Here is a 17,723-nt window from a genome sequence, read left to right as displayed (position 1 = left end):
ATTCGTCCACCAAGAAGCAGTTAGAAACCGCAGCTGAGGGCTTTGGGAGTCTTAACCCCGTGTGTGCATCTCCTTTCACCCGTGTTGTGGGGCCCAGCTGGCTGACATGGCTGCCGCTGTAGAGCCAGTGTGGCCTCTGGACGCAGACTCTTGGTGGGGAGCCGAGCTCTGTCAGTCCCTGCCGGGTCTGAGCCCCCCCCCCCCCCAGTCACTCTGCACCCGCCCAGTGCCACCTTGCTGGTCTCTGAACAAACCCAGATGCTGCGCCCTTGGGTCTGCCTGGAACACTCATCTCCACACCCCTTGTGGCTCTGGGAGGCAGTTACTGCCTACCCTATTTAGAATTTCAACACTCCACCTCCTATTTCTTGCCTCCATTCCCTGCTTAATTTTCTCACAGCACTTGATCCAGCTGATGTCATATTCAATGTATTTATCTTATTTAACATTTTTCTCTGAAGTCAGGGCCATGGGGAGATTGTTTTTTCAAAGAGCAGTTGCTGGCACATAGTATGTGTTCAATGGATATTTGCTGAGTGAATGGAAAGGAGGAGCTTAGCAGCAGCTGTGCTGTATAGTGTCGCCCAGAAGGTATGGTGGTGAGTGCATGAAGGCACAAGGCGGGGAAAGGGTAGCCAGCTGAGAAGGATCAGAAGCATGTTTAGAACTTTCCTGTAAATCCTTTTTTGCAGCTTTACATCTGTAATTTTTCAAAGCTAAATGCTTTTTTAAAAATCAGATCTACCAAAGGTGATTTTGCTCTGAGAAGTTTGTCTTTTGTCCTTAGCACTCTGTTGTGACATGAGGTAATGGGGTGAATTGGAGTTATCTGCTTGACTCTTTAAAAGAACTGCATAAGAATGATCCTGATGCTCTCAGCCCAAAGCTCATTAGCAGGCCCAGCAGAGCCTTCTTTGTAACTAAAGGACCTTCATCTCCTGCCCTGCTAAAGTCAGATGAGTGGGTTTCCTTGTGTTTCCAAGGACGATTCTTAGTGTTTTTCGAGGGTTGAATAGATGCTGCACACTTCTGCCACTTTTCCTCATGAATTTCTTTGCAGAGACGGTGGACACTGCTGGTGGCCCTGGCCAGACTGCAGTTGTAGGGCTACTCAGCCACTCTGCTTTGCTCAAGGTCTCACTGTTAGTACTCATCAGACCTGGAACTTGAACTCAGGCCTCTTGAACCAGCTTTCTTCTGACTGTTCATCAACCATCTATTATCAGGCAGAACCCTGTAACAGTCTGCCAGCGTTGCCTCTTCACAGCCCAGGTGTGCAGTCCTCACATTGGTCTGGAGTATATAGATGCTCAGAAGGTTTGTTGGGTGAATGACTAAAATGCAGTGAGACTGGGGGTTGTGAGAAGGTAGAGCTTTATCTGAGGTAGAGGTTTGTTTTCTAGAGTTAGGTATGATATCCAGAGAGTATAGAAAGTTGTGGGAGAACCAAATGAAGGCAGCTTTTCTCCAATAAGGAAATAAACCCCTAAGTTCTCAGGGGATTGATTGGAAGCCATTTGTGTGGAAACAATCATGAGGACCAGTTGTGTTACAGGAATGAGTCTCTAGGTTTTGTATGTTGGGAAGTTAAAAATGGTAGCAGTCAGGACTGGGTGAAATTCAGTGTGAAAATGCTTGCCTGGCATGTGCCAGGTCCTGGGTTGGGATCCCCAAAACTGTGGGGTGGGGTGGGGTCGGGAAGTAGCACTTATAACATGAGGCTCATTATTCTAGGCTGCGGAGTCCAGGGTGTGTGGTCTTCTGTCAGGCACACCTGCTCTGTCACAGTCCTCCCTTCCTCTCTGTGTCAGCACAATAGGCTAGACTTTGCTTCCTGAAAAAGGACATGACGGGAGCTCACATGTTCAGGTCCTTTCTCTGAGCCTCTGCATGCTGTAAATTGAAGGTGATGGTTACCACCCTCTTGCCTTTCAGTGGAGCAAAGGAAATGATAAATGGAAAGATGTCTCACCAACTGTTTCCTAAACGGAAATGATAAAGAAGCTGAAAAATGGTGACAACCTCTCTTTATGAAAATCCTACTCTTAAGACACCCTTGATCTAAACCTGGACTGTGTGCCAGGGCTACCTGAGATAATGATGCTCCCATGAGGATTAGCTAGTCTGTTTCAGTCACTGGCAAGTCAGCCCCCAAAGATTTAAGGATTAGCTTACCCAACAGCCTTCAGTGCCATTGTCTTGCCTGACACCTTGCATTAACTCAGAGTGTGCTGTGTTAGTGAAACTCTTTTGTCTTGTTCTTTTCTTTTTCTTTCTTCCTTTTTTTTTTTTTTTTTTTTTTTTTGGTACCGGGGATTGAACTCAGGGAACCACTTAGAGACAGGGTCTCACTGAATTGCTTAGCACCTCACTTTTGCTGAGGTTAGCTTTGAACTTGTGTTCCTCCTGCCTCAGCCTCCCTAGCCACTGGGATTATAGGCCACTGTGCTTGGCCTTGCCTTGTTCTTGATACGTAACATTTAATAGATTCAAATCTTGAGAAATAAAAATTGCTTTAAATTTTAAGAGTTTTGCAAGCACATTGATGTTTCACATTAAAATTGCAGAAATGAAGTGCAATATCTCATTCTTCAAAGAAGGAAGAGTGCAGTGAGACCATATTTGAGGCAAGTCACCAAAAACTGTTTTGATAAGGTTTTTTGTTTGTCTGTTTGTTTGTTTTTTGCTCGTGGTACTGGGGATTGAACCCATGTACACTCTACCTCTAAGCTACATTCCCAGAGCTTGTTATTTTGAAACAGGGTCTTGCTAAGTTGATGAGGCTTTCCTGAAGCTTGTGATCTTCCTGCCTCAGCCTCTTGATGCATGGCCACCCCACCTGACTGGTCAGTTTTTTCTTCAGATGTCTTCAGGACTGACTATACACTAAGGTTTCACTTCATTCCAAAATCATTCTTATGTAAGTGATTTGTAAAAGTTAGTTCTGTGGCAGAGAACTTTGTCATTTATCCCTGACAGAGCAAACCCAACAAATATTTTTAGAAGTGATACACTGTGGGTGCTCTGTGAATGTAAGTGAACCTTACTCATCATCATGGGTTGTCATTTTATTGTCCTTTTAATTGTTCTACATTGAACATGAGACATAAAGTCTCTCCATTGCTGTGTTCTGAGGAATGCTTGCTTATTGGTTATAAAGTTGCAAACCTGGTGAATCAGAGGGTGGGAATGCTGACTGGCCAGCCTCCTATCAGCTGTGCTCCACCCTCTGGGTATCTCTGGGAAAGAAAAATGAGTGACCGTCCTCTTAGAGAATTCTGCCCCTGTGTGCCGCTGTTCTTTTCACTGGTTGGGGTGGAGATGGAAATGAACAGAACCAAATTATGCATCACATTAAAACTGAGTTACTTTAAGGGCCAAGAACTGAATAGAGGGGCCTCGGGGTCCCAGAGCGTGGGCTTTTGTCAGACCTTCTCTTCTGAATGGAGGTGAGTGCTGAGTATTAGTGGCCTTAGCTCTGCAAAAGGAGTGTGTACTGTGCCTGCCTTTTATTTCCTTCTATTATTAGAAGGGATTAATAGCATAGCAAATGTTTGGGTTTTAGCTAGGCAGTCCCATAAGATTTTTCTTTATTAAATAGTAGTGTCTTCTTGTGAGAGGGTTTTTCTAAAACAAATGCTGGGTCAAAGACTACAAACTACATAATTTTTGACATACCTCCACCCTACTCCTCTGAACTGAGGATTGAAACCAGCCCTTTTGATTTGTTACTTTGAGACAGAATCTGGCGGAGTTGCCCAGGTTGGCCCAGAACTTGTCATCCTCCTGCCTCAGCCTCCTGTGTCACTGGGATTATAGGTGTGGTGACCATGCTTGGCTATATTACCCAGATATTATTTATTATTCCCCTCTGGTAATATATCTGTCTTTCTCCCTTTTTTTTTTTTTTGGAAGGGGGTTAGTTAGGTTTTTTTGAGTCAGGGGCTCATTGTATTGCTCAAGCTGGTCTCAAATTCCTGGACTTAAATGTTCCTCCCCCCTCAGCCTCCTGAGTGCTGCAATTATAGGCATATGCCACTTCACTGACCTTATAGCAGTGTGTGTTTTGGTGCCAGGGACTATTATAGGATTTGTTATTAAAATCTGAGGGGTTTTTTTGTTGTTGTTTATTTGTTTCTTGTTTTAGGGAGTTTGGTTTTGTTTTTGCCAGTTATAATAATTTTTACTGGATTTTTCTTGATGCATCCTTTAGGAAATTTTTGGCTGTGGGCTAGGGGTATAGCTCAATGCTTGCCTAATATGTGTGAAGCTCTAGGTTAAATCCCCTCTATACTTTAAGGATAATTGTTATCTATGAAGTATTTTTTAATTTGCCCTTCTTAGAAATCCCCTGAAAGGACCCTTGAAATAGCAAACACTCTGAAATGACCTGTGGCTTGTTGAACAGGCACTATGGCAAGCTTATCTGAGGTGCATCAGCCACAGCCCTGGGAAAGTCTTCAAGGTAGCTCTGGTTCACTTTGGATAGACGAGGAAGTTGAGCTCCACATATTATCCAGTGTAATGGTACAGCATTGAAGAATAAGCACAGATATTACCATCATACATGTTAAAATGACCCTGCAGTTAACAGAATTACCTCTTAACATGTTGTTTCTGTTGGTGCAGTTTTCTCTTGATTCATCCTGTCTTGTTGAGTAATCCTAACAGATTGTCACCAGCAATCAGGTGGACAACATCCCTGCATCTCCCCATTGTGTGGTACTGATGTGGCTTCTACTCTTGTGTTATCTGCCCCTGCTTTTTTTTTTCTCCCTCCTCCTCCTCTTCTTCCTCTTCTTCTTTTTCTCCCTCCACCCACACCTTTACCTCTTCCTCCTCCTCTTTCTCCTCCTTCCTTCTCCTCCTTTTTTTTTTTTTTTTTTTTTTTTTTTGGTATTGGGGATTGAACCCAGTGGCACTGAACCACATCCCCAGCCTGTTTTTGTATTTTATGTAGAGATGGGGTCTCACTGAGTTGTTTAGAGCCTTGCCAAGTTGCTGAGGCTGGCTTTGAACTCATGATCCTCCTGCCTCAGCCTTCCGAGCTTCTGGGAATACAAGTGTGGGCTACCACACCTGGCATCTCCTCTTTCTTTCTTGGTACTGAGGATTGAACCCAGAGGTGCTCTACCACTGAGCTACCTCCTTATCCCATTTTTTAATTTTTTTTTTTTAGGATGGGGTTTTGCTAAGTTGCCAAGGCTGGCCTGGAATTTTTTTTTTTTTAATATTTTTTAGTTATAAATGGACACATTCCTTTATATTATTTTTACGTGGTACTGAGGATCAAACCCAGTGCCTTCCACAGGTGAAGCGAGCACTCTACCCCAGCTCCTGGCCTGGAATTTTCAATCCTTCTGCCTCAGCTTCCTGAATAGATGGAATTATAAACATGGATCACTGTGCCCAGCCCCTCCCTGCTCTTTTCTTATTTATTTATTTATTTATGTAGCTGGACTCAATATCTTTATTTATTTATTTTTATGTGGTGCTGAGGATCGAACCCAGGTCCTCGCACGTGCTAGGCGAGCACTCTACCGCTGAGCCACAACCCCAGCCCTTCTCTTTTCTTTGATATCAGGGCTTAAACTCAAGGGTAATTAACCACCAAGCCACATCCCCAGCCCTTTTTTTTTACTAAATGTTACCAATGAAAAGGGGGAAAATTTTTTTTTTTTTTTTGAAACGAGGTCTTACTGCGTTACCCAGACTGGTTTCAAGCTTGTGGGCTCAAGCGATTCTGTGGGTGTATGCCACCATACTTAACTACCTTCGAAAATATCCTAAAACAAAAGTATTGTCACACACAGCCTCTGAGGTGGCCTTGAGTTGTCCAGCTGGGTCTTGACACTGTTGTCTCAGGCAGGTAGGTTGGGGTGCATTCAGATGTTGACAGCATGTGCACTCTTGAACCTGCTCTAGTGTAGGGGAAACACTCAAGCATTCAGCAGTGTCTGTCTGTCATCACCTTTAGGGGGGCCTAAGCTCATGCTAGTGGTGAGGCTACCCATTGTGCAGCAGACCTGGGAACTGCTGGAGTGGACTGGCAATCACTGTTCTTCACTTGCCCCAGAATCATCATCCAGCTGGTAGACAGCCACCTCCCCCTAGTTCCTTAAACACCGATTTATAAGTTAAGGAAAACGCTTGACATCTAAAGTGCTATGCAACAATAGTTAATTTTAGTCTTCAGACTAAGATTTAGAGAATGACCAATATAACTTACTCAGTTTTATAAATTTGTCTATATGTATATTTTTATTTTTATGAAAAATAAATATTAATAATACCTTACTCAGAAAAGGCTTGATATCCAGGAAAAGTCATTTGTTGTCAGGCCAGGAATTACTTTCTTGCAAAGTGGTTAGTGAAAATCAGTTACAAGGTATAGCACATAGGGTCAGACTGGATATGAATCAGTGCTGCCCAGCCCTAGCAGCGTGACCTTGAGTTGGTTATTCATACTTTCTGAGCCTTGGTCTTCTTATCTGTAAGCTGCTGATCATATGATAACTAACATGTTTTGTATGCCTGACATTGCTGTGCTCCCTTTACACAAACAAGCTTACAAAGAGGATACTGACAAAGGAGGTGTTCAGGACTTGCCTGGTCATTGAGCCCCTGAGAGTGGCAGTCAGGTTCCAGCCCAGGGAGATGACCCCAGAGCTGCCCTCCTGTTCACAGGACTGGGCACCTATCCCACAGGCTTCTTAGGAGTAGTTAGAGGTGTTAAAAGAAAAAAAAAATAGAGTTTGTTTGAGCAAAGGAAGCTTCGTGAACAGGGCTGCACCCTAAACCAGTAAGGGTTCATAGAGCTTCATTCAGCAACGGGGCAGGCAGAATTTATAGACAGAAACTGATTTGTAAAAATAGCCTGATGACAGGTCTAAGTTTGCCTGACATGAACACGTCTGAGCAGTTGGCTGCCTGTGATTGGTTGAAAGCTTACCTGCTGTGATTGGCAGAGACTCTACTACTTGTTACAAAACATACTTTCAGTAATGTTGCAATAAGTTAGGTTACAGTTTGCTAAACACAGAGGTAGCTTTTGGTCACATTTAACAGTTTGCCTCTTTGGTTCTACCTGTTACTATCAAAACCTTGGGCACTGATACCATTTCTATCACCATCATAATGGGATTTGTTTGATCTCAGCACGGAGTTCAAAATTCACAACATTAAATTAGTTGGATTTTTTTTTTTTTTTTGTAGTTGTAGATGGACACAATACCTTTATTTTATTTGTGTATTTTTATGTGGTGCCAGGGATCAAACCCAGTGCCTCACACATGCTAGGCAAGTGCTATACCGCTGAGCTATAGCCCCAGACCCTGGATGATTTTTTTTTTTTAATTTTAATATTTATTTTTTAGTATTTGGCGGACACAACATCTTTGTATGTGGTGCTGAGGATCGAACCCGGGCCGCACGCATGCCAGGTGAGCGCGCTACCACTTGAGCCACATCCCCAGCCCCCCTGGATGATTTTTAAAAAATTTTTTTTTTAAGAGAAAGAGAGAGAATCTTAACATTCATTTTTTAGTTTTCGGCGGACACAACATCTTTGTTGGTATGTGGTGCTGAGGATCGAACCCGGGCCACACACATGCCAGGCGAGCGCGCTACTGCTTGAGCCACATCCCCAGCCCCATGATTTTTTTTTTAATATTTTTTTTTTAGTAGTAGTTGGACACAATACCCTTTTTATTTGTTTATTTTTAATGTGGTGCTAAGGAGCGAACCCAGGGCCTCTCATATGCTAGGAGAGCCCAGTTGGATGATTTTTTTTTAATGCTTGCTTTGTTTTGTTATTCTAACTGTGGTGAAATCATTTGATGTACAAAGGATAACTACAATATGAGCATTTCAGACTTTCAAAGTGATACCAACATCAGGGAGACTATTGTATCTGTCAGGAGAATAATACCAAGAAATTGCAGTATACTCCTTGACAGGATCTCCATGAACTGAATTGGTCAAAATCAGGTCGGAGTTCAGACACGAAAATAGCTCAATGGTGGTGAGTCCAATTGGTCTTGGTCTTTGAGGCCTCATAGTGATTAAGAACCTTATTCGGTGTAAAGTGGCTTTGTTCAGAGGATCCATTTTTGTAGATAACAAGTCATAGTAACTTGGAGACCCACAGCAGGAAACAGAATGAGAGAGCATGGCAGTCAGAGCTGCCATCCACTGCTTGGGATACCTGCCTGCTAGCTGTACATACGTGTTCTCTTCCCTGAGAAGTCTCCTCAGTGTGTTTGGTGGCTGTGTCTCCAGAGACCAGTGTTGACCACCCTTTTATTCTCTTTACATTTGGTATGGGATGGGTATCAGGGATTGAACCCAGAGGCACTTAACCACTGAGTCACATCCCCAGTCCTTTTTATTTTTTATTTTGAGACAGGGTTTCCCTAAGTTGCTTAGGGCCTCACCGAGCTGAGACTGGTCTCAAACTTGTAATCATCCCTCCTCAACCTCAAGAATCACTGAGATTACAGTTGTATGCCACTGTGGCCTACACATTTTTTGGAAAGGGAGTCTTGCTATGTTGCCTCCTGATATCCGGAGCTTGGTTGATCACACCCCTTCAGCCTCTTCCTAAACAGCTGGGACTGCAGGCTCCATACCCTGACTCACCACATTCTAGGGGGTGTTGAGGATGAATCCTGGGGCCTCGTACAGCTGGTAAGATATCTGAGCTACAACCCCAGCCCCTTGCCCACCCTTTTGAGCAATTCTGTTGCAGTAGTAAAATCGGGGCTGAGTTCTGGTTAGACACAGGCCGGTCCCCAGCATGGGCAGGAGGAGGAAAGCTGAAGCTACACTGTCCGCTCAGTGTTCTCACTGAATATCAATGTTCTTACCCCCTTTCAGAGTGTGCCCTTTCTTTCTGAATCCCCAGAGTGTCTATTTGGCTACAGAATCCAAGATTTCCCCCAGTTTAGGGATTTGTTTCAAATTCCGTATAAATGGCACAGCTACCAAGAGCGAACCCCCAGGAATTCATCAGGAAGCTTCCCTCTGTGGAAACTCATTCCTCCTCTTCCACTTCAGTGTTGGTACAGTTTGGTTTCTGACCCCTTTGGCCTCAGTTATGGGAGGTGTTATGGACCTCAAGAGAGAAGGCAGGAGTGAGCCAGGCCAAACAGCAAAATCAAAACTAAAGAAGGCAGAGCAGAGCAGAGCAAGCAGATTCTTGGCAGGCCCAGCGCAGGCTAGCAAAGAGCCACCCAGTGCAGTGTGAGGAAAGGTCTGTTAAATCTTTGCCCCCAAGTCTGCATCACTCCTGACAAGGCCAAGGGAAACTCACTTCTTTGTGATGCCTAAATAGCCTACCGCAGGGGTGTGTAACCATGCTCCGTAGAAAGGGGCACGCTGAGCTGTGTCTGGCAACACGTTCAGTCACTCTGCCACACAGATCGTCCCCAGGTCCTGCATACGGCACTCCTGGAGGCAGACATCACTTGGGCAGTGGATTTTTCATCAGCTGGAAGGGCCAGAGGGCTGCTTCCAGGGAGTGTGGGGCATGTGGTCGCAGCAGTCTTCAGCCTATCGAGGAAAGCACCCTACTCCTGGGGCTTCAGGGTGACCACCTTTGGGAACACAGAGAGGTGTTGTCATTAATGGAGTCCTTTTCTGACATTTGGGTTTTAGTCTGAAACCTCATAATTGCTCTGGAGTGAGCCAGGCCAGACAGAGCATAAGCCTTTATTAAAGCTATCCACAGTTTGTGGTCCCTTGGACCATCCTACAAGGACAGAAAAGGGATTCGGACAGCAGGGAAAAAGAGGAGCGTTTTGTGATGGCAGGGACGTCTTCATCCATAGCTCTGGGAACTGCCCGCCTCCAGGGTGCTGTCCTTGCTTGGTGAAAGCATCCCTGGTAAGCTCCATCTGAAGGTCTCCAACAGATGCATATTCTAGGATTCTGGAGCTGCCACCACCATCTCAGTTGAGAGATGAGGATCCAGGACCTGGGGCCACAAAACTCTGTTATAGATAAGAACTTGATATGGTCCCTTCCATGGGAGTTCATGGGCAGTGTTGCTCTAAGTGTCACTTCTAGAAGACCCAGTTTCTGGGTCATAGATCATGAAAGTCCTCTTGTCATCAGTTGGTTGGCCATGAAGGACTGCTTTCACTTGGTGAAAATATGCTGTGGCATAATGCATTAAAGCCTCATGCTTCTGGGTCCTGTCAGAGTTCCTGTCAGATTTGGTTGGAGTGGGAGGCACACCAGGTTATGTTATTAGGGCCAGTGGCCTTCCAGTGACTTCCATGAGGAATCTATATTTTCCAGTGAGGATGGATCTGGTTGTTATCAGTCAGTAGAGTGTGTGTGTATGTATGAGAGAGAGAGAGAGGGACAGACAGACAGACACACACACACACACACACACACACACCAGTTTCTGTGGCTCAAACCCAGGACCTAGCATATGCTAGGTAAGCACTGTACCACTGAGCTACATCTCAACCCTTTTTTGTTTCGTATCTTACTAAGTTGTCCAGGCTGGCCTTTAAACTTTTGATCCTCGTGCCTCAGTCTCCTGAGTAGCTGGGATTATAGGCAGGTGCCACCTTACCTGGCTCAGGGATACCTTTGACCAAGGTATCTCATTTAATTCAGTTAGCTTTACGTGGTGCTAGTGGTTTGTAGTACTTTAAACTGTCACACAACTTGTGCAGCAATTTGAGCACCCCACTGCTGCAGATCTGTGCAGGCGTGCACCATAAGGGAAACATGTTTTCTTTTTTTGGGGGGGGTACTTGGAATTAAATTCAGGGGCACTCGACCACTGAGCCACATCACCAGCCCCTCTTTGTATTTATTTAGAGAGAGCGTCTCACTGAGTTACTTAGCACCTTGCCCTTGTTGAGGCTAGCTTTGAACTTGTGATCTTCCTGCCTCAGCCTCCCAAGCTGCTGGGATTACAGGCATGCACCACTGCACACAGTGGGAAACACATTTTCTAATAATTGCTTAGATGTTATTACCTTTCTGCATAAGAAAGCTTCTTTAGAACCAGAAAATATACAATAAAGGTGGCAATTGGGGCTGGGGTTGTGGCTCAGTGGTAGAGTACTTGCCTAGAATGTGCAAGGCCCTGGGTTCGATCCTCAGCACCACATAAATGTAAAATAAAGATATTGTGTCCATCTAAAACCAAAAAATAAATATTAAAAAAAAAAGGTGGCAATTGAATGAAATCCATCTAAGTGTTCACATAACCCAACAGGTGCCAGAAATGTTTCACCTGAGGTTTTCATTGTCATAGCAGAATTATGGGTATAACAAACCAAATATTAATTGTAAACCATTTTAGCATCCAGATAACAACCAGATCCGTCCCCACTGGAAAATACAGATTGGCCCCTCATGAAAGAAAGAAAGTTCATAAAAATTTTTTTTTCATAATTTGGATAATTTTATCTCTTGTCAAGAGTCATGGCATGCAGAAGTATTATAATGGGAGGCTTACAGGACTCTGAAAGGACCAGGCAGCCTCCCAGCTCTTCACGATTTCCTGCTTAATACATTTACATTTCTGAAATACCAGTTTTGTTTCTCTAATTTAAGTCTGTTACACTGCCTCCTTTTTTTTTTTTTTTTTTTTTTAAATACTGGGGATTGAACCTGGAGCACTCTATTTTGAGACAGTTCTCACATTGCTCAGGCTGACCTGGAGCTTGTGATCTTCCTGCCTCAGCCTCCCAAGTCTCCGGAATTGCAGGTGTGTCCATGCACAGCCATAGCGCTGCTTATTAAATGGGTTTTGGTAGGTAATTTAACTAGGATCAATTCTCTGGAGTTTAGTGCTTACCAGCCTTAGTACTGCTGATTTAGCATGAAGATCTGACAGGTCATTTCTTGGTATTTAAGTAATTCTTGGTCCCTTGATGTTGGGTTAGCAGTTTTGAGTAAGTGAGTCTCTTCATTAGGATTCTGGGAGTTCTTACCCAGTGCAGTGGTTGTCCTTTATGTGTATGTGTGTAGAAAAAGCTTATTTGGGACTCACGGTTTCAGAGATTAGGTCTGTGGTGGCTGACTCCATCCCTCTGACCCAAAGGTAGGAGGTGAGGCAAAACTTCCTGGTGGAAAGGTGTGGTGGAAGGAAGCTGCTCACCACAAGCAGCTGGGAAGCAGATGGGAGGGGGGGCATGGGGACAATATAATCCCAGGGCACACCCCCAGGGACCATTCTCCAGCCTTGCCCACCTTGCCTATAGTTAGTTATCACCTAGTTAGTCCATTCAAAAAATTTTTTCAAATATAAAAGTTCTGCAGGGATTCCCTCCCCCCATTTTTATTGTTGCATCATAGTACATGTGGTGAGATTTGTTGTTACATGTTCTTACAGGCACACCATACAGCAATATAATTTGGCCAGTGTCTCCTCCCCAGTATTTTACCTTCCTCGCCGCCTCCACCCCAGTCCCATTCCTGTACTGATCTCCCTTTGCTTTCCATGAGATCCATTCCAACTTGTAGTGGATGATCTTATTCATCAGAAATTCCTTGTCCATGTTCTTTCCATTGTCTCTTCAGTGGTGAACCCCTCATGTGTAATTAAACCCCAGGACAATCATTCTCTGAGAATGACAAGACCTAAAAGGTCTGTGGAGATTTGCTGAGAGTCCATAATAGTAATGAATGGTTGTTGAGGAAATTTGTTTTTTCCTGTGGTATATAACATGTTAAGATATTTAAAACTAGAGTTATGAACTGGTAACATTAAGCCAGAATGCGTAGATTTCTATGGATTCCATGCCGTGTAAACTTCACTCAAAGGTTTAGCATCACTTGCTTGACAATGTTTCCAGTATGATTTAATATATATACTTAAAACCCAATTAGTTTTCTCTTTTTTATAAGGAGAAGTATCTTTTTGGGGTTTTCTGAATGCATATCTGAAAATCCTAAAATCAAGGAAAAGACTTAATTTTGAACCCAGGGCCTCACACATATCAGGCAAGCATCGTACCACTGAGCCACATCTCCAGCTCTTAATTTAGAATTTGATATTAGAAAGTTCATAAAAAGGGTTGGGGATATAGCTTGGTTGGTAGAGTGCTTACCTCACATGTACAAGGCCTGGGTTCAATCCCCAGCACCACAAAAAGAAAAAGAAAGTTCATTAAAAAAAAAAAAAAATCAAAGGTTAGCTAGGTGTGGTGACCATGCCTGTAATTCCAGTGACTCAGAAGGCTGATACAGAAGGATCACTAATTTGAGGCCAGCCTCAGCGATTTAGTGAGACCTTGTTGCAAATAAAGAAATAAAATAGACTGATACTATGGCTCAGTGGTAAAGTGTCTCGGGGTTCAATCCTCAATTTAAAAAGTGTGTGTGTGTGTGTGTACACATATATATTACATATATATGATTTAAAACATTTGATCAAAATAGGATCATAAGCTGGCACAGTGGCACACTCTTATAATCCCAGCTTCTCAGGAACTGAGGTAGGAGGATCCTGAGTTGGAGGCTGTGTGCCACATGACAAGACCTCATCACAAAAACAAAAGGCCTCAAACAAAATAGAATCACAGGTTGCTGTGAACGATGGTCATTGTTCATTTAGCAATCTTTTTTTTTTTTAAGAGAGAGTGAGAGAGGAGAGAGAGAGAGAGAGAATTTTTAATATTTATTTTTTTTTTAGTTCTCGGCGGACACAACATCTTCGTTGGTATGTGGTGCTGAGGATCGAACCCGGGCCACACGCATGCGAGGCGAGCGCGCTACCCCTTGAGCCACATCCCCAGCTCCATTTAGCAATCTTATAGCTGTATCAAAATGAACCTCATTATTACATTTAACTATAGTACACTAATAAAAACATTTTAAAAAATCTTAGAAGTGATAGACTTCAAAGGCAAATGCAAAAAGTTGTACAATTAAAAAAAAAAACACTAAACACCTTAGCTCTTTTAATAGAGAATACTCAATTTTGAGTCACCAGAACCCTAGTCAAGACAAGATGAAATACAAGAAAGCATGATGTGCAGTCTTTGTCTCCCAGGCAGGCCAGTTAACTAAAGGGCGAGGAAGGACCCTTCACAGGCCCCAGATGGCAGACCAGTACTCCCAACCCTCCTACTGTGCTCTTATCACTGTGTTTGTGTCCAGTGCATTTCCTCTTCTCATTTTGGAACAATCAGTCTTTCTGCTTTAATACAAAAATTGCTTTTTCACAGAGCAGACACCTTCCTCCCTTGAGCTTATGCTTGCAGAGAGGCCTCTTTTGCTTTCTTCCTGTGCTTGTGTGGAGTTGTTTCCCATGTTTCTTTTGGTGATTCCAGTTATAATCAAGATCCCTAGCCCTCAGTGATCTCATTTCTATAGGCCAGCCGCTGTGAACTGTCCTCGATCTGGAAGCAGGTGCTCTCTTGGAGTGCAGTGCAGTTGATTGGTGGGGCACAGGATGCCTCCTATCTGCAGCAGGGAGCTGAGGAGGCAGGTTGCTCGCTTTCCTTTTCACTATTTGCTTTCTTTGCTGAGCCTGAGGATTAGGTTGTTGTTTGTACAGACTGCCCTCAGCTTTCCATTCTCCTTTTTGGTGCCGAGGACTGAACCCCAAAACTTACCATTCTTTATAAGAATATTAAACGTTCAGGTTTAGGAAGGACATGTTTTAAATGAGCATTCTATATCTATTTAACTCACTTATTTGGGAAGTGGGATTAAAAATATCGCCTATGTGGAAAATTTAAAATATTTGCAAAGAGAAAGAAAATAGTATAATAAACCTCCATGTAGCCACACTTAGTTTTGTAATGAACTCATGACCGGTTTGGTTTCACCTATTTCCACTTTCTTGGATTATTTTGGTATGAATCCCAGCTGTATCATGTCACTCACAAAAATTTCAACATGTATTTCTAAAAGATAGACTTTAAAAATATTATAATCCATTACCAAACCTAAAGCTTAATAATTCCTTTACAATAACACTTGCTTTTGACTATTGGGTTTGAATTGTTTATTCAAGAATATCTCACTGGGAACAGTAGCGCACACCTGTAATCCCTGCGGCTCAGGAGGCTGAGGCAGGAGGATCGCAAGTTCAAAGCCAGCCTCAGCAAAAGTGAGATGTCAAGCAACTCAGTGAGGCCTTGTCTCTAAATAAAATACAAAATAGGGCTGGGGATGTGGCTCAGTAGTTGAGTGCCCCTGAGTTCTGAGTTCAGTCCCCAGTAACCCCCCAAAAAATAAATAAAAATAAAAAATATCTAGATCCAAATTATTTGTAGCATATAGAACAATATTTCCTGCCTAGATGCTAAAGGTTTCTCAACTAACAGTTGAGAAAAATATGTATGAGATTTTATTTTTACTTCCTTCTGTAAGGAACACTTCCGCCCCTTTTGTTTTTTTCTACTGAGGATTGATGCCAGGAGTGCTCTACTACTGAGCTACATCCCCATATCCCCATTTTTATTTTTTATTTTGAGACAGGGTTTTGCTAAGTTACCAAAGCTGGCATTAGAACTTGCAGTCCTGCCTGTCTCCAGAATAGTTGGGGGTACACATGCAACACTGCACCCAACTGTAAGGAACCTTATAAAGAGGAAATCTTTGATTTGTTAAGTATTTTAGATACCTCTATGTACCAGGCAGAGAGTGCATCCCATTGCCTCTGGCATTTTGAATTCTTTCTTTTCTAAACACTTTTCAAGTAAGCGGTTTGATATAGGTTAAAACTTTTTTGTGGCTACTTTTACTCCAAATTTTTCTTAGTGAACCCATTATTCAGAAAGTACAGGTTCCAGGCCTATAGTTTTTGTAAATAAAGTTAGCCAGTGTCCCAGACTTCTTGTATTTAGAGGAGCCTGTTTTCATAAGATGTATAGCTGAGATCTCTAACTGGTTGCCACTCAATCCTGGACCCAGTTTGGTTAAAATGCTCTACAGGTGGAGTGTGGTTGCACACATCCGTTGATCCCAGATACTTGGGAGGCTGAGGCAGGAAGAGTGCAGGTTTGAGACCAGCCTGGGCAATTTAGTTGGACCCTGCCTCAAAAAATCTTTTTTTTAAAGCAGGGCTTTGGTGGTGTGTTGGTTTGCAGGCACCTTGACCACCGTGATCCTTGGTGCCACCGGCTGTGCTGTTCCACATACTCACACCTCCAAGTGTGCAAGTGCCTGAGGACTGTGGTGCAGAGACAGCATATCCTGCTGCAGTCTCCAGGGCCCTGGGCACCTGTGCATGGAAGTGTTTAGTTCCTGGCTCGTGAAGTTATGGAAGGAAGGAAAATCCAGAAGTGTAAGTGTCCTCCTGAGATATCTTTTAGGTTGGGAGCTGGAAGTGAAAGGGACAGAAACTAAGTAAGTGTGGCAAGCTGCTGGGGAAAGGCCACAGTTACTTCCAATGTTAGTAGCATTTGATGGAGAGGATCTCTGCAGGGGCACAAGGCTGAACAGGAGCCTGAACTGATGAAGTTCCCTCCCACGTTTGTGCTGGAAGTTACAAAGAGCAGTAACAAGAAGGCCCCCCAGAGGGGGAAGCAGAGAGTGACATTCTCTCTCTGTTAAGGAAGTTGGCTTTCAGGTCACTGGGGAATCTGAGCAGAAGGACACATATTTCCCATGCTACAAAGTCCCTGGACTGAGTCTTATAAGACCATCCAAAGGGTTTCCTTGCTGCTAAGGGGGTGAACAGTACTTGATGAATTGATGGAACTCACAGCCTTGGAGCACTAGGAGTATGTTACTTTTCTTGAGGACCTCAAAAGTTTTGTCAAGAGCCAGTGGAAGGCAGGCACTCTGGCATGCACCTGTAATCCCAGCTGCTTGGGAGGCTGAAGCAGGAGAATCACAAGTTCAAAGCCAACCTCAACAACTTAGGCCCTGTCTCAAAATAAAATGGCCGGGGATGTGGCTCAGTGGTTAAGCACCCTGTGTTCAATGCCTGGTGCAAAAACAAACTACCCCCCCCAAAAAAAAAAAAAAAAACCCAAAAACTCCAGTGGGGCAGTCAAAGACACTGAAGGATTTAACTTTATGGTGAGCTTTGGCTAGTGAACAAAACCTACACTGACATCAGGCTCAGGTGCTTGCTGACATCATAAGAAAATATAAGCAGGGCTGGGATTGTAGCTCAGCGGTAGAGCGCTCACCTCGCACATGCGAGACCCTGGGTTCGATCCTCAGCATCACATAAAAATAAATAAGTGAAATAAAGGTGTTGTGTCCAACTACAACTAAAAAAAAAAATAAATATTTTTTAAAAAAGAAGATATAAGCAAATTTAAATGATTACTACTGTGCTGTCATTTACTGTTCATTTGGGAGTTTTCCCTGTACAAGTCTATTATTTGTATGTTTTTGTGTAATGTAATGATGGACAAAATAATTATTTTGTCTCTTGAAAAAATGAATCAAAAACGACTGGGCTGTAACTCAGTGGTAGAACACTTGCCTAGCATGTACAAGGAGGCCCTGGGTTTAGTTTCCAGTGCTTGAAATTAAAAACCAAACAACATCACCCAACAACTCAGAGTTGGAGAGCTCTATGGAGCAGCAGTTAGAGAGGTCCTATACATGGCCCTGGTTGCTGGAGAGGGCAGTGGACACTGTGGACCTGACAGGTGCCTTCCCTTGGCCTCTCACTGTTCCTGGAGTCCCTGGAGGTCACTTGAGACCCCACTTAAGATGCCAAGTTGTTAAAAGAAAAACTTTACTCAGATTGAATATAGTTTATTTGAGCAAAGAAGTGC

At 43.4% G+C, this 17,723-nt stretch overlaps 1 protein-coding gene and 1 long non-coding RNA gene across 11 annotated transcripts in view; both read left to right on the top strand.

Moving 5' to 3' along the window:
* The window catches only part of DNAJC5 (DnaJ heat shock protein family (Hsp40) member C5), a 48,594-nt gene that overhangs the window by 3,543 nt on the left and 27,328 nt on the right, over nucleotides 1-17,723 (top strand). For 8 of the 10 annotated variants that reach the window (XR_014021741.1, XR_014021742.1, XR_014021743.1 and 5 more), the window contains exon 2: nucleotides 2,568-2,627. The exons of 1 other annotated variant lie outside the window; for it this stretch is intronic. Coding sequence is in view for 4 of the 9 variants with exons in the window: in XM_081292531.1 (XP_081148657.1) it covers nucleotides 2,568-2,627 (60 nt within the window). In the remaining 5 variants the exon portion in view is untranslated. Of the gene's footprint in view, nucleotides 1-2,567; nucleotides 2,628-7,594; nucleotides 7,617-17,723 lie in introns of those variants that run through there. One more of the 10 variants, XM_081292535.1, reaches the window with a different exon arrangement.
* LOC308647953 lies at nucleotides 7,656-16,967 on the top strand. The gene is made up of 2 exons (XR_014021745.1): nucleotides 7,656-13,578; nucleotides 13,770-16,967. It is a non-coding gene; the product is annotated as an uncharacterized lncRNA (long non-coding RNA).

Source organism: Spermophilus citellus, assembly GCF_964194105.1.
Source record: "Spermophilus citellus genome assembly, chromosome: 4".
Classification (NCBI taxonomy): Eukaryota; Metazoa; Chordata; class Mammalia; order Rodentia; family Sciuridae; genus Spermophilus; species Spermophilus citellus.
Note: the sequence above shows the minus strand (reverse complement) of the source record. Positions and strands in the feature narration are given on the sequence as shown.